The sequence below is a fragment of the Ranitomeya variabilis genome, chromosome 4 (assembly GCF_051348905.1).
Source record: "Ranitomeya variabilis isolate aRanVar5 chromosome 4, aRanVar5.hap1, whole genome shotgun sequence".
NCBI classification, from domain to species: domain Eukaryota; kingdom Metazoa; phylum Chordata; class Amphibia; order Anura; family Dendrobatidae; genus Ranitomeya; species Ranitomeya variabilis.
This window is the reverse complement of record NC_135235.1, coordinates 683280608-683293448: the sequence shown is the minus strand read 5'-3', so window position 1 is coordinate 683293448 and position 12841 is coordinate 683280608. Positions and strand designations below refer to the sequence as shown.

Below are 12841 nucleotides of genomic sequence, written 5' to 3'. Positions count from 1 at the left end.
ACGTCTTTTCATGCCTATGATACAAAGTCCTGCAGACCGTAACTAGCCCTCTGTGATCTGCGTGCCTTGGTGTTCGTTTTTTTCATGAAAGTGCCGAATCAGTAGATCGGTGATGTGATGTCTACTGGGAATGATGCAAGGATGTTGCTCTGAAAACTCTAGCTTGGCTCGTTTAAATCGACCACCGACTCTCAGCAAACCGCAGTTGTCCATTAGTGGATTCAAATGGGCAATGGGGCTTTTCAGAGGGATCTGCTGTTTGTGGTATAAGCATTCCCATTCGGTACTGAATACACTGCTGGACATAAAGCATCATAAGTGACTCGCAGGGAGAAATGTCCTCAGCAGAGAGTTTTTTTTGGCAGACGTGCCAACCATGACAGTCTTTGTTTCCATGTGAATTGTGATAAGATCTCGCAATTTGGACTAACCTTGCGATAGTCTTGATGAGTTTCATCCAATTGGAGAAGCGTTCGAAGTGCTGACAACCGAGGGTGGAGGTTGGTTTAGCGTTCGTGGCCAGAGCACTGACCTCGGAGCGGACTTCTGGATCATCATCTGGATCCTGGATGCTGAAGACTTCCTGGAAACACTCACTTCCCTTCTGTTCCAGCAGAAACTTTGAACCTGAAAGCCAAGAAGAGTTAGCAAAGGAATTTATAGACATAGGTCTAGTGGCATGGTCGGCTGGATTAAGATCAGATGGGATATAGGGTGACCAGAAAAATGCCCACAGGAAAATTCCCCACATGAAAATTCCCCACATGAAAACCCGAAACACCCGAAAACCCCGCCCATATGACCCAAAACCGGTTCCGCCAAATTCAGGTGACAGGTTCCCTTTAATGATGCAATAATAGTGAGAATATTATTAAGGACATTAAACACAGGATTCCATACGTTCAAAGCGGTGACCAGAAAAATGCCCACAGGAAAATTGCCCACACAGAAAATTCCCCACACGGAAAATTCCCCTCACAGAAAATTGCCAATTACAGCATCACAAAGTTTCAGATCTATGATATTTCAGGTGCAAGGTGTTCACATGATATGTGAAAAGTGCCCACAGACATGAATACCCACAGGAAAACAGTAGAGAGTTATAGGTGAGATGCTCCGCAGAAAAGAGAATAGCATAGAGCTATAGGCTAAATGCTCTGCAGGACAGGGGGATAGTATGCAAGTATATGTGAGATGCTCTGCAGGGCAGGAGAATAATATAGAATTATAGGTGACATGCTCTGCAGGGCAGGAAAATAATATAGAATTATAGGTGAGATGCTCTGCAGGGCAGGAGAATAATATAGAATTATAGGGGAGATGCTCTGCAGATCAGGAGAATAGTATAGAATTATAGGTGAGATGCTCTGCAGGGCAGGAGAATAATATAGAATAATAGGTGAGATGCTCTGCAGGACAGGGGGATAGTATAGACTTATAGGTGAGATACTCTGCAGGGCAGGAGAATAATATAGAATTATAGGTGAGATGCTCTGCATATCAGGAGAATAATATAGAATTATAGCTGAGATGCTCTGCAGGGCAGGAGAATAATATAGAATCATAGGGGAGATTATAGGATGATGGGCATATATACCAGTATGGGGGACATTACTACATAATGAAGGGGGAGGGGGGCAATTCATATGTCTTTATAGAATTTTGAACACTACAGGGGCCCGTACATCTGACCAACGTGTGTGTGTGGCCAAATTTCGCACTGGGGCCCATCAGACTCCACTGCAAAAGCATATCATACATTCCATACCTCCCAACTTGAGAAAGGGAAAGAGGGACACATGCGACTCCGCTCCATACACCTCGTACACACACGACTCCGCTCCATACACGTTATCCACACACGGCTCCTCTCCATACATCTCGTACACACACGGCTCCACTCCGTACACCTCGTACACACATGGCTCCGCTCCATACACCTCATACACACACGGCTCCGCTCCATACATATTGCACACGCTGCTCCACTCCGTATACCTTGTACACACATGGCTCTGTTCTGTACACCTCGTACACACGTGGCTCTGCTCCGCACACCTGTTAAACAGAAGACTCCGCTCCATACACGTTTCACATGCTGCTCCGCTCCATACATCTCGTACACACACGGCTCTGCTACATCCACACTGTAAACACCTCCTGACCTCACACATATGCTTACCTTCCTCCAGCGCCATGACAACCAGCAGAGTCCTGTACATGGAGGTCTCCCGATCATGTGAACCCCTGACTCCTCCCATCCTGTGACTTCATCACAGGTCCTGTGTGCACAGAGCAGCCAATATGCTGCTCTGCGGGTGCAGGGGCTCAGGGAGCTAACCGGGTGATATACACACCTCCCAACCAGTGTGGGACAACTAATGTCCCGCCCGGGATCGCGGGGCTGACTGTCAAAATCGGGACAGTCCCGCTGGGTCCGGGATGGTTGGGAGGTATGCATTCTCAGCAAGAACACAAAGTGGTACAAGTGACAGAATCTTACCTTTCTGCTGTGCCTTCTGGGCTTCCAGGACCAACTATCTCTGCCAGCAGCAGTGATACTTTTGTGGGTACTGATAGCAGTGATGGCTCCTCTGGATCCCACTGCTGCTGTTTCTGCATGTGCTGCTGTTTGGGGCTGGTGGGAGGAGTAAGGCAGAATCCGTGCAAGATGAGAGCAGACTAGATCTCTCTATTGCTGAGAATGACAGACTGCTGCAAACCACAGATCATCATTTTTGCAGTTTTGCACTAGGTCAACTGTAAATCACAAGTTGATCACATATTATGTGAACATCCTCACCTTGCACCTGAAATATAGATCTGAAACTTTTGTGATGCTGTAATTGGCAATTTTCCGTGTGGGGAATTTTCCTGTGGGCATTTTTCCTGTGGGCATTTTTCCTGTGTGCAATTTTCTTGTGGGCATTTTTCAGGGAACCGGGATATAGTGCCACTGTTCAGGTTTGGAAGACCTTATTCTCTCAATGTGGTTACTGACGTACACGTAGAAGCTCCTTGTTTGGTTGTAGATGTAACCTAAGACAACTTTACTGTTACTTTATTATTGTACGTCATCTATGTGAGTGTCCAGCTCATGCTGAATAAAGTCTGCAAGTTCTACTGCAAGCACAGCCCCACAGAGTTCGAGCCTGGGAATGGTGTGGTCAGGCTTGGGAGCCAACTTAGCCAACGTGATCTTGATTATCGGATCTCGTCGCCTTCAGGTAGGCAACAGCTGCAATGGCCTCCGTGGATGCATCCGAGAACACATGGAGTTCCGTCCTAGTGCTAGCAGCAAGTGAGTTTACAGCGTAGCATCTCGGTATATAGATTTTATCCAAGGCTCACAAAGACTGCTTCCAGGTTTCCCATTTTGGTTCCTTATCAGGAGGTAGTGGGGCATCCCAGTCCTTGACAATTTCAGAAAGCTGTCTCAGGCCTCTTTCACATGTCCTGATATTTCCGGTAGCGGAAAAAAACGGTACCGGAGATATCCATGTCCGTGTGCTCACGTGGCACATCAGTATGGCACACGTGCAGCATCCGTGTGCTGCCTGTGTGTCGCCTGAGGACCACACGGACCGTGCAGGAGAGACAGCCCTACACTAAGCGCTGTCCCCCCGCTGTGCTGAAGGCGGAATTCATCTCTTCTCCCCCGCTGGAGAGAAGAGATGAAAGATCAAGTTTTTTTTTTTTTTAAATAAAGTTTGTATGTGCCCCCCGCCTCCCCCTAAAGTTTGCATCTGCCCCCCCCCGCTCCCCCCCCCCCAGTGCGCCGCCCGGCCCATTGCAGAAGAAATACTCACCCAGCTCCCGCGATGTCTCCTCTCTCCTCGCAGCGCTGCAGCGTCTCCTGTGTGAGCGGTCACGTGGGACCGCTCATTACAGTCAGTGAATATTCACTATGTCCAATGTTCAATATGTCCCGGAACACCGTGAAATACTTCCGGGACATAGTGCGCCGGCGCATGCGCACTAATGGTTTTCGTCTTTGCCCGCAGTTTGGCAAAGCATACTGCGCGTGCGCAAGGCAAGATTGCTTTGTGCACGCATTAACTATGCAGGAAAGCGAATCAACGGCAAGACAATTTCGCGATCAGCATGCGGCCAGCGGGACAAAAAGGGTTAATAAAAGACCCAAAAACACCGCCCATTTGATCCAAAACCGGACCCGCCAAATTCAGGTGACAGGTTCCCTTTAAGAATTATTAGGAACCTCATATTCTTTTTCTGTTTTGTTTTTTTCTACTCGATATAAGACCTCACTTTATAATTGTTTTGGTTTTTGTCACACCCGGACAAGCCCATCTGGCTTTTGCCAGATGGCTAGTCCGGCTTTGCTCCCTATATATACTGCATGAGCCTCATAAAGCCTCCCTTTATATACTGTATGAGCCCCACACAGCCTCCCTATATACACTGCATGAGCCACACGCACACACTCCCTTTATACTCTGCATGAGCCCCACACAGCCTTCCTATGTATACTGCATGAGTCCCACACAGCCTCCCTATATACAGTTAGGTCCATATATATTTGGACAGAGACAACATTTTTCTTATTTTGGTTATAGACATTACCACAATGAATTTTAAACAAAACAATTCAGATGCAGTTGAAGTTCAGACTTTCAGCTTTCATTTAAGGGTATCCACATTAAAATTGGATGAAGGGTTTAGAAGTTTCAGCTTCTTAACATGTGCCACCCTGTTTTTAAAGGGACCAAAAGTAATTGGACAGATTCAATAATTTTAAATAAAATGTTTATTTTTAGTGCTTGGTTGAAAACCCTTTGTTGGCAATGACTGCCTGAAGTCTTGAACTCATGGACATCACCAGACTCTGTGTTTCCTCCTTTTTGATGCTCTGCCAGGCCTTCACTGCAGTGGTTTTCAGTTGCTGTTTGTTTGTGGGCCTTTCTGTCTGAAGTTTAGTCTTTAGCAAGTGAAATGCATGCTCAATTGGGTTGAGATCAGGTGACTGACTTGGCCATTCAAGAATATTCCACTTCTTTGCTTTAATAAACTCCTGGGTTGCTTTGGCTTTATGTTTTGGGTCATTGTCAATCTGTAGTATGAAACGACGACCAATCAGTTTTGCTGCATTTGGCTGGATCTGAGCACACAGTATGTGTCTGAATACCTCAGAATTCATTCGGATGCTTCTGTCCTGTGTCACATCATCAATAAACACTAGTGACCCAGTGCCACTGGCAGCCATGCATGCCCAAGCCATCACACTGCCTCCGCCGTGTTTTACTGATGATGTGGTATGCTTTGGATCATGAGCTGTACCACGCCTTCGCCATACTTTTCTCTTTCCATCATTCTGGTAGAGGTTGATCTTGGTTTCATCTGTCCAAAAAATGTTCTTCCAGAACTGTGCTGGCTTTTTTAGATGTTTTTTAGCAAATTCCAGTCTAGCCTTTTTATTCTTGATGCTTATGAGTGGCTTGCACCGTGCAGTGAACCCTCTGTATTTACTTTCATGCAGTCTTCTCTTTATGGTAGACTTGGATATTGATACGCCTACCTCCTGGAGAGTGTTGTTCACTTGGTTGGCTGTTGTGAAGGGGTTTCTCTTCACCATGGAGATTATTCTGCGATCATCCACCACTGTTGTCTTCCATGGGTGCCCAGGTCTTTTTGCATTGATGAGTTCACCAGTGCTTTCTTTCTTTCTCAGGATGTACCAAACTGTATATTTTGCCACTCCTAATATTGTAGCAATTTCTCGGATGGGTTTTTTCTGTTTTCGCAGCTTAAGGATGGCTTGTTTCACCTGCATGGAGAGCTCCTTTGACCGCATGTTTACTTCACAGCAAAACCTTCCAAATGCAAGCACCACACTTCAAATCAACTCCAGACCTTTTATCTGCTTAATTGAGAATGACATAACGAAGGGATTACCCACACCTGTCCATGAAATAGCCTTGGAGTCAATTGTCCAATTACTTTTGGTCCCTTTAAAAACAGGGTGGCACATGTTAAGGAGCTGAAACTCCTAAACCCTTCATCCAATTTTAATGTGGATACCCTCAAATGAAAGCTGAAAGTCTGAACTTCAACTGCATCTGAATTGTTTTGTTTAAAATTCATTGTGGTAATGTCTATAACCAAAATAAGAAAAATGTTGTCTCTGTCCAAATATATATGGACCTAACTGTATACTGCATGAGTCCCACACAGCTTACCTATATACTGCATGAGCGCCACATAGCCTCCATATATACTGCATGAGGCCCCCACAGCCTCCCTATATACTGTATAAGGCCCCCACATCCTCCCTATATACTGCATGAGGCTCCCACAACCTCCCTATATACTGCATGAGGCCCCCACAGGCTCCCTATATACTGCATGAGCCCCACACAGCCTCCTCATATACTGAATGAGTCCCGTATAGCCTCCCCATGTGCAGCATGCCAACCCCATAGCCTCTCCATGTGCAACATGTCACCACTATAGCCTCTTCATATGCAGCATGTCACCCCCATGCCCACCCAAACATCCCATACACATGAAAAAGAAAAAATACTACATACCTCAGTCCTATTCCCTTCTGCTTCTCTCCCTGCCTCCGGTGCACTGACTCTCCACAGTACACAGCTGACGTGAAGAAATGACATCATCGCGTCAGCTGTTTCACATGCTAATTGGTGAAGGAAGTGGCCAGACGCCACTCCTCCACCAAAGAAGTCAGTGTAGACGGAGACAGCAAGTGGACGGCATGGTGGACCTCCTGGTTTCCAGCCCCACAGCTGTCTCTGTCAGCGTGCCGGACTGAGACAGCCACAGGGTCTGATGTGGCCCACAGGCAGCACTTTGCCCAGGTCTGCATTACATCATTCTTATCTATAGAAATAACAGATGAACAGAACTGGAGAGATGAGGACTCTGGAAATGTCTGTAGTGAGATTTATTAATGTGTCTCTCCATAACCAGGATTACACAGTGGTGAAGAAGACCTCTAGTGAGCGCTGTCCGGACCCTGTATCTGAGCAGTGGGGAAGATCCCTGAGCCCAATCATGGGGCCTCCACCTCACCCCCTGATACATGAGGACATCAATGACCAGAAGATCCTACAACTCACTTACAAGATGATTGAGCTGCTGACAGGAGAGGTGACACTGCTGGGAATGCTGGTACATTATACAATAACGCTATGAAGAGATCTGGGAGATGATGGTATCATTGTATGTGTCAGGTTCTTATAAGGTGTCAGGATGTCGCTGTCTATTTCTCCATGGAGGAGTGGGAGTATTTAGAAGAACACAAAGATATATACAAGGACATCATAATGGAGATTCCCCAGCCCCTCACATCACCAGGTAATAGACAGGACTAAATACACATGGCGTATAATTATCTGTATGTAAGGAATGAATTCTGTCCCTGTATGTGTTTCCTCCAGATCTATCCGGAAAGAAGATAACACCAGAGATATGTCCTCGTCCTGTTCTTCCACAGGACTGTAATCAAGGAGATCCCAATGTTCCTCAGGATCATCAGGTAGATGGAGAAGGTGTCATGAGATCTCCACTATGATGTGTAGGCGGCTGTGAAGGTCTCGTGCTGAGTGTTGCTTTATCCACCAGTATTATATGTTTTATACTTGTGTAATGAGAACGGTGGAGATGGCAGGATTAAAGCTGATCATAGATGTAACTTCTCCATCCGTCTGTGACTTTTACAATATTTGTTTCAGAGTGAAGATCTGACCCATATTAATACTATAGAGACATATGTGAGGGGTGATGAGCGTTGTAAGGAGGAGATTGCTACATATGACTACCCAGGTTAGTAGTAACCACTAAATGCAGAGAAGTCACAGATTCTTCTCAGTCAGTCTGTGGCTGCTTTATCGGTGGTGTAGTCCAGCCGTATTACAATCGTGTGATCACCATTTTTCTTTTAGACCACAACATTCTCCTCAACCCAAAACTGTTCAAATGACTTTGGGTATTGAGAGCCCTTCTCTATAGAACTTACAACCTTGAGGATCTATCTACCCCCTGGAATTAGGAGACGCTGACCGTTACCTGTCCAGATCTGTAAATTACAAAGTAAAATGACAGTGTACATAGAATGTGGTGACAAGTTGGGACCTGTAAGAGAAAACGGAGGGTAAAGATGCTGTTAGCTTTGTAGATCCCTGATATCTTGTTGGATGAATCTATCTTCTCTCTCTTCTGTGCTACTGAATGTGCTCATATGGTCCCTACAAGACCAGGTCCAGTCTTTCTGGCCAAACTTTACTTTTATGATCAATAACATTAAGTGTGCAGTGAGGGCCAAGTGTGAATTTCTGTACAATAACAACAGAATTTCCCTATATCCTGCCTTTTCAATTTCTTTTAAAACCGAATAACTTCAAGAAGGATTGTGATAAACTACATAAAAATCATTACACCTATGCCATATATCTCTAAGCTGTGCTTGGTTCATGGCTGTATATCTATATTTATGACACCTCAGCTTTGCACTAATATAAATAGTTCTTTAAAAGTCTAATATTTCTTCTTTAAACTCATGTGATAGAAAATATTGGCCTTTATGATAGTTTATATTGCCAAGAGCCACAGAGCCTCATACTCTAATTACCCCAGAGATGTTTCACCATTAGTTACTAATTTTTTATACTTAAAAGACTGTTCAGCTTGATCATTTCAGTATGTGTTATTGTGTATAGTCATAGTTTTGCCCATCACCCTTTAACCCCTCTACATGCATCTGGACTTACACACAGACCCCTAGGTTGGGCCGCGTTGATACTTGCTTTTCTGTAGTATGAGATGGCAACAACATTAGTCAAATTGTCTGGTCACGATCGGGAAGGCAGAGAAAATACAAAATCAGAAGACGCAAGTGTAGTCAGTAAATGGACCAGGGTCACAACAGGAAACAAATACATAAGCCGGGAGCTGAGCACAGAGCACTGAACCAGAGGAAACAAGGCTGCATCTGGCAGCTTCCGGCAATATGCTGCAAGCTTTAATAGGGTGTGTTGCTTTCTAATTGGCTGAAGCAGGGAGCATATTACTTCAGTTGGACAGCATACACACCCAAATTGCCAGACTGGATAGTTCTCACAAGTCGCAGGCACCTTAATCTTAGTGGCTGGACAGAGTCTACGCTCCCCAAAGATTCTGGTTCCAATGTATCCTCCTTTACCAGCACCTGCAGAATGAATAAGACCGTGCCTGATGGCAGAAGCAGACATCATAGGAGCAGGTCTCAGAGGAGATGGAACACATCATTTCTCCTACATTACATTGTTTGCTTTTTATTCCATATGTGGGAGGCAGAATGAACAAACAGTTGAACACCACTTTCTACTGGTTCATGCCATAAAGTTTTCTATTCTACTGTGAACTGTCAATTTCTTGGTGAATGATTCAATATTTTTACACAACTTGCCATTTTTACAGACAGTTTAAGTAGAAATGCTCAAAAGTATAACATTTGAGGATATTTTGTTGAAAAATAGTAATTGTTTTTTTCTTAACAGATGACTGTACCAGGAGATCAGAGGAACAGCTGACATTTTCAATTTTTAAATCAGATGATGTTAAGATCGTACAGGATACAACTGAAGTGAATTCCATTACTCCAGATATACCATCATCCCTTCACAGCAAAGCTCTGTCATCTGATCCTTTCAAACAGATCATGTCTTCTGATTCATTACCGACTACTAAGGAAAATCAACGTCGCAAAATAAGCATTAAAAAACCAACTGCTCCTAAAGCAAAGAAGCCATTTTCACGTTCAGAATATGGAAATAGTTTTCCCCTTGAAAAGTCTTTTCCTAAACATCAAAAAATTCACAGAGCAGAGAATAGATTTGCTTGTTCCAAGTGTGGGAGATGTTTTAACCAGAAATCAGATCTTGCTATACACCAGAGAACTCACACAATGGAGAAGCCTTTTTCTTGTTCAGAATGTGGGAAATGTTTTAACAAGAAATCTCACTTTGTTACACATCAAAGAACTCACACAGGGGAGAAGCCTTTTTCTTGTTCAGAATGTGGAAAATGTTTTAACAAGAAATCTTACATTGTTATACATCAAAGAACTCACACAGGGGAGAAGCCTTTTTCTTGTTCAGAATGTGGGAAATGTTTTAACCAGAAATCAAATCTTCATATACACCAGAGAACTCACACGGGAGATAAGCCTTTTTCATGTTCAGAATGTGGGAAATGTTATATCCAGAAATCTCATTTTGTTGTACATCAAAGAACTCACTCAGGGGAGAAGCCCTTTTCATGTTCAGAATGTGGGAAATGTTTTAACCAGATATCAGATCTTCTTATACACCAGAGAACTCATACGGGAGAGAAGCCTTTTTCATGTTCAGAATGTGGGAAATGTTTTAGCCAGAGATCAGATTTGGTTAAGCACCAGCGAATTCACACAAGGGAGAAACCTTATACATGTTCAGAATGTGGGAAATGTTTTACCCGGAAAGCAAATCTTGATCACCACCAGAGAACCCACACAGGGGAGAAGCCTTTTTCATGTTCTTAATGTGGGAAATGTTTTAAATGGAAATTGCATTTTCTTAAAGGGTTTGTCATCATTTGGCCTTGTTAAAATAAAAAAACCATATTCACCTTCTGTGCCGGTGCTGTTCCGGCGGTATTGGCACTCGTATTCTTGGGGCTCATATGAGGTTGTTACATCACACATTCCCTGTACCCAATCAGCCCCAGCTTCACTGTTCCCACCCTCAGACGTATTTAACATCAACAGGAAGCTAGGGCTGCGACTTCTCTTTGACTTCTTATAGTTCGGTTTTTCCGAAGGTGAGAACAGTGAAGGCAGCGCTAATTGGATGCAAGGCTCAAATTACATAACAACCAGAGCCCACAAAATGCAAGTGCTGACACCACTGGAAACGCATCGGCATAGGAGGTTTATAGAAGTGTTTTTTAACTTAACAGGACCAAACATAAGGAACTAGAAGTCAAAATCCTACAAAGAGAGAAGAATTCATTATCATACATAGAGGGAATTAATGGAGAACCTTATTTTGTTGACCATCAAAAATAACTCGGACTGGAAAAGACTTTACAGTGGAGAAAATAAGTATTTGATACACTGCCGATTTTGCAAGTTTTCCCACTTACAAACAATGGAGAGTAGTGTTGAGCGATACCTTCCGATATTTGGAAATATCGATATCGGATTGGATCGGCCGATATCCAAAAAATATCAAATATGCCCGATACCGATACGCGATACCAATGCAAGTCAATGGGACACAAATATCAGAATTAAAATAAGTCCTTGTACATCCTGTTCCGGAGAGGGGAAGAGTGAGGGTGGTGCGTGGGCAGAGACTGCCTGACTGTGTGGGACCGTGAGGGGTCTGTGCGGGCCTGCCGGGGGTCTGTACGGGCCTCTTGGGGGTCAGTGCGGGCTGCCGGGGGTCTGTGCGGGCCTGCTGGGGGTCTGTACGGGCCTCTCAGGGGTCTGTGCGGCCGGCCGGGGGTCTGTGTGGCCTGCCGGGGATCTGTGTGGCCTGCCGGGGGTCTGTGCGGCCTGCCTGGGGTCTGTGCGGCCTGCCGGGGGTCTGTACGGGCCTCTCTGGGGTCTGTGCGGCCTGCCGGAGGTCTGTATGAGCCTCTCTGGGGTCTGTACGGGCTTCTCTGGGATCTGTGCGGCCTGCCGGGGATCTGTGCGGCCTGCCGGGGGTCTGTGCGGCCTGCCGGGTGTCTGTACGGGCCTCTCGGGGGTCTGTGCGGCCTGCCGGGGGTCTGTGCCGGTGTGCAGGCATTGTCCAATGGGACTACAAGTCCCATCGGGCTATGCCTGCTACAATGGCAGTGATTGACACATTAGCCAATGATGGGACAGTAGTGGTCCCATAATCCGGCTAATGTGTTGAATATAAAAAAAAAAAAAACATACATACTACATACATACATACAACATACTACATAAATGCATACAACATACTACATACATACAACATACATACTACATACTTACTACATACATTACATACAATACATACATATAGACATACAGTAGATATAACATAGAGTACATACTCACCATCACTTGTCATTTTGATCCCCGAAGCCAGTGTCATCTGTAAAAAAGATTAAAATAACAAACAACCAATATACTCCCTGATCCGCAGAAATCCATGAGTGTCCCACGACGATCTCCCGTGGAGAACGGCAGCATCAGCTGATGTGACCACTCTCTAGGGGCTCCAGGAACACAATGATGGGAGGAAGGTATCCTTCTGCACTGTATTCCTCCGCCGTTGTAAAAAAATGGTCCCTAGTCTCACTTTTGGCATTGCTGTGTGAGAAATTTTCCCACGCAGCAATTGCCATAAAGTGAGACTTTGAACTCTAGTAACCTCTCAGTGATGCACTGCAGGAGCCATTGTCTCCTGTCAGTATGTCACTGGAGTTCCTATAGAGCAGTGACATCAGCCGATGTCATTGTTCTATAGGGGAGATCATCGTGGGACATTCGTTATTAATTGGACTACGGCGGAAAGTGAGTATACGGTTGGTTTATTATTTTAAATTTTGAAATTAAGAATATTAAAATACTTTTTTCTGGCTGTGTCTTTATTTTTTTTTTTTTTAACTCTTTCAATACTATAGGATTAGTAATGGATAGGTGTCTTATTGACGCCTCTCTATTATTAACCGGGCTTAATGTCACCTTACAATAGCAAGGTGACATTAACCCCTTATTACCCCATATCCCACCGCTACACGGGAGTGGGAAGAGAAGGGCTAAGTGCCGGATTGGCGCATCTTACAGATGCGCCATTTCTGGGGCGGCCGCGGACTAGTATTTGTA

General features: G+C 44.7%; 1 protein-coding gene across 1 annotated transcript in view; it reads left to right on the top strand.

Moving 5' to 3' along the window:
• Window positions 1-10988, top strand: part of LOC143766399 (uncharacterized) — a 57878-nt gene extending 46890 nt beyond the window's left edge. Inside the window, exons 3-7 of the mRNA XM_077254059.1 lie at window positions 6949-7128; window positions 7212-7335; window positions 7419-7516; window positions 7713-7803; window positions 9516-10988. Coding sequence (XP_077110174.1) covers window positions 6949-7128; window positions 7212-7335; window positions 7419-7516; window positions 7713-7803; window positions 9516-10537 — 1515 coding nt within the window. The 3' untranslated portion in view covers window positions 10538-10988. The remainder of the gene's footprint in view (window positions 1-6948; window positions 7129-7211; window positions 7336-7418; window positions 7517-7712; window positions 7804-9515) is intronic.
• Window positions 10989-12841: the final 1853 nt, after the last annotated feature.